General features: G+C 33.3%; 1 protein-coding gene across 1 annotated transcript in view; it reads left to right on the top strand.

Annotated features, from left to right (window-relative positions):
* The window catches only part of LOC108691929 (dipeptidase 1-like), a 130,416-nt gene that overhangs the window by 120,520 nt on the left and 5,594 nt on the right, over positions 1-4,302 (top strand). Inside the window, exon 8 of the mRNA XM_018199897.1 lies at positions 2,023-2,199. Within this exon, the coding sequence (XP_018055386.1) occupies positions 2,023-2,199 (177 nt within the window). The remainder of the gene's footprint in view (positions 1-2,022; positions 2,200-4,302) is intronic.

Here is a 4,302-nt window from a genome sequence, read left to right on the forward strand (position 1 = left end):
CTGAAAGAATTCTATGAGAAGAAAATAAACAATTTTTTGTTTCTTGTTATTTTTCTGTAAAGTTAATTTGTATTTGAATAAAAAATTATTGAAAACCAATACAATATTTGAATAAAAAATTATTGAAACCAATATTTGGCGATTTTCAGTAATTAATTCAGTAATCTTGTTAACTATTGCAAAATGGTAGAGAACTTTTCGACTCACAATCATATAATAATTTTGTTGAAAACTTAAACTGGCTGCTAGAATGTTAAAACTTTTTGCAGCATTGTTTATCGTATTTGAGATTCCTATGTAATTATTTTGATAGTACGACAAAACTATTTTTAGATCTGTATCTAGCTAAATTTTTAGATACTTCAGCAAAACCGTTCTATCCGTGTAACTATTTACCCGTTCATTCAACCTGTCCGCGACTTTGTTTGCATGTTTTTACGATATTTCGCATGCTTTTTCGCCTGTTTCTCGCTCTGTTATTAATACTACTAATAAGAAATCATTTTCTATTCGCATAATCGTCTATCTCGCTAAAACGACGTAAAAGACCGTCAAAGACCGTCTCTCCGCAAAAACAATGCGCATCGTTTTCTACTATCGATGCACGAGACTCGAATCATTCGCGTGAAATCGTGTACGCCGATAAAAGTGAGCTCTCACCCTTAATGCCGGAAAAACGAGACGATTGTGATTCGTTCTTCCACCCACCTCGCTTCACTTCCTTTTCCGTCGACAGGACTGTATTTATCGAAATTTATTCGCGACGTTTGTAGAAAATACGTAGGAACATCCAAATAAAAGTCATGATCTCTCTAAAATTAATGAAAGAACAAAAATGGATAAAATAACGAAGAAACGTAATCAGTTCTTTCAATTCTATCCGTTAATTATTTTTAGCAATTCCATATTTTAAAAATTAATTAAATGATACGTTAATTAAAAAAAACGATATGGGTCAAGCTAAATCCGGAAAATTGAACGAAATTAATGCGCTAATATATGTATAATATAACGTTGGAACTCACAACGATCTTTAAAATTAAACTTACTCCATTTCCAAGATAAGGAAAAGCGATTAACATTTATGGCAGAACAGAATCGCAAATATACTACCGCAAACCTGCGCTTCGACCAATCACCAGCTTTTTCCTATATGAGGGAATGGACGATTGCTTGCGTTCTCGGTTAACGTTCGCTAGTCGAAACTTCCTCCGTTTCTCATGATATTTTTCTCTTACCCTTACCCTCTATCGATCCTTCCCCGATGTGTTTTTGTACATAATAAACGCACTTCGTTCCATCCGACATTTCGATCGCTTTGAAATTAAAAATATTTACGATACTTTGATTCCCTTCATTTTCATTAATCAAATATTCTCTTTTTGAAACATAAATCTAGAATATATGTGTGTATATTATACCAAAGATATATTATACCATAGATATATTTGAGAAATAATAACGAATAGAATGGCAAAGTAAAACATTGCATTACAAAAAGTCTTATTACAATAATTGGAATTCTGGTAGATTCAATCAGAAAGGTATAAATCAGATCATGCACTTATAATTAAATCTAGCAAACATTCTAATCGAGATAACCAGAAACTCCATTACGACAACTAGAATTCTGATTCAGAATTTGTTTTATTTGTATTAATTCTTGTTAATACAATCAAAACATTTCTCTCAGCAGTGTGCAGCTTTTTTACTTATCTATCTATTTATCTATATTATTTTTTATTTAAATTTTTTATAACCAGAATTCTAATTCGTATAATCAAAATTCGTTTTGTTGATACTTCTTATTGATGCAACCAAAACATTTTTCTCGACGTGTGTTGCATTTTTACCTGTTTTATTTATCTATTTATATCCGCAATACTTTCATCTTGCAATTTTATTTTTTTGTTTTCTATCGCGCCCTTCAAAATTCAGCTTAATCCGTCTATTTACTTTATAAGATAGCCGCATTACTTTATAGAAACAAAATGAATTTTAACGCATTTCATTATTCCGTAGGCAGTTGTCAGGGAATTGAACAGGCTGGGCATGTTGGTCGATCTCTCGCATGTCTCGACAAGAACGATGAGGGCGGCCCTGCAGACGACGAGGGCGCCGGTGATCTTTTCGCACAGCGCTGCCAGGGCGCTGTGTAATTCCACCAGAAACGTACCGGACGACGTGCTCAGAAATCTGGTGAGTTCTCCGCGTCGCATAAACACGTATGCAATCCGAATGCAATCGGATTGCGCTTTAAAAACAGAGTGGAAAAGAAATACGGTAAACGGATCAGTTCAATTATTCCATCGTTGCTGATATTCCGCACTTTCCGCAGAAATAGCTAGCGAGCGAAACGGAACGCCGCTGTCACGAGGAAAAAAAGCGATACGTCGATTGCAATATGTACAGACGGATTTGTTTATTTATTTATTCAGGTCTCTTCCTACCACGCGCGTGTCGGTCAGTTAGAAAACACTGCGGAGTATAAGCGCTCGTAGAAAACGAATGAGATATTTCTTTACTACACCGCGCTTACAAGAGACGGACAGAGAAAATCAAAGCGGGCACTCACGAAAATGTAAACCAGCGGGTATGAAAGTTGCTGGCTATCGCAGCTACAGCCTTTGTTCATACCGAGATTATTTGATTTCGGGTCAGCGTACATACATGCCACGGACCAACCAGGCTGTATTCAGTTTTGATGTGGTTTAGTATTGGTGAGCGACAACTGCCCAGCGGAATTACGATACGTGTAATATTTGAGGAGCAGTGAGTAATAAAATATCCGCAGCTACGCTGTAAACATGGCCATGAACATTATTGATTTTATGCGGCAATGCAAAACAGCCTCTCGTCAAAAATTTATTTTAATATTCTAATTAATTATTATACAACTTCGATGCGGAACTGTAATTAGAAAGGCAGCAATGTTAAAATAGGATTATCATGGCAAACATACAGAAAGAGTTTGTAGAAGTTTTAAAAATTTAGATACACAGAAAAAAATGATTTTGTTGAAATATCTAAAAATTTAGCTATAAGCCGTAGATGAATAAGCCGTAGAAAATAATTTTGTTAGATCATCAAAATAGTTATATAGAACGCTTTGATTGAAAATTTGATGATAATAATAAAAAATTTTGAGATGTAAATAATTAATTTAAGCATCTTACATAATTATCTGAATAATCCTGAAAAAGTTATTTTCAAAAATTTGCAACTAAATTTTTACACTGAGAAAAAAATTATATTATATTAACAGCATTATTTTAATCAAACAAAATTTTATTAATTTTACACATTAATTATTTACACAACACACACAAACACAATACTAAAATAATAAAACAAGTATGTGCTCTTGTGTGTGTGTTTCGATAAGATTTTATTCCTTTATCAATACTATTATTGAATTAACAAGATTATTTTCAATTACAATAATGTTGTTGATATAATATCATTTTTTTTGTCAATGTAGATTCAATAAAATCGTTCTTTTCTATAGATTCAAATCTGAAATAACTTTATTGAACTAATAAAATAATTATGTAGGAAACTCAAGCATGATGAGCAAACTGCTACATAAAATGTTGCTATTCTAGTAATCAGCTTGAGCGTTCTACGTAATTATTTTGATAGTCCAATTATTTTGATAGTCCATTGTTTTCAGATCTAAATACTTCTATTAGATACTTCAGCAAAATCGTTCTTCCCGTGTATGTAAACAGATATAATGAAATATATGATAATAAAAAGATGATAAAATTCAAATATAATAGAAATGATATGAATATGATAGAATATGAATTCGAATATGTGTGATAGGATTCCAATATGGTAGAATTCGAGAAAAAATAAAGCATACGTCGCTAAAATAAATAACTGCCGACAATCGCTTTTATATATTGCGATCGTTCGAGTGCATGTAAAAGGAAATAAAAACGCGAAAACAAAAAAGAAGGTGTGCGCACAGTGCTGGGTGATTAAACGCAAGTTTTATCGACAGATCTGATATCTGGAAGTGAGATGCGTAACGTCGAAATTAAATTCGTAGCGTACAAGCGAGGCCAGCCATGTGCAAATCGAACGTGATACGAGAGTAGTTCGCAATCCGCAAAGTTGTAAAAGGTGCACACCGATCGGATCGGTGGAAATGTGCAAGAACGTCGGGATCTGTAATATCAAACACAAAGTAACATCGAGAACACGTAAATTGTTCGAGTTTGTGTAACGAGATAATCGCGAACTATTCGTAATCAATGAAGGAGCGAGGACTCAAGATATATATATATATATATA

This window comes from Atta colombica, unplaced genomic scaffold (assembly GCF_001594045.1).
Source record: "Atta colombica isolate Treedump-2 unplaced genomic scaffold, Acol1.0 scaffold107, whole genome shotgun sequence".
NCBI classification, from domain to species: Eukaryota; Metazoa; Arthropoda; class Insecta; order Hymenoptera; family Formicidae; genus Atta; species Atta colombica.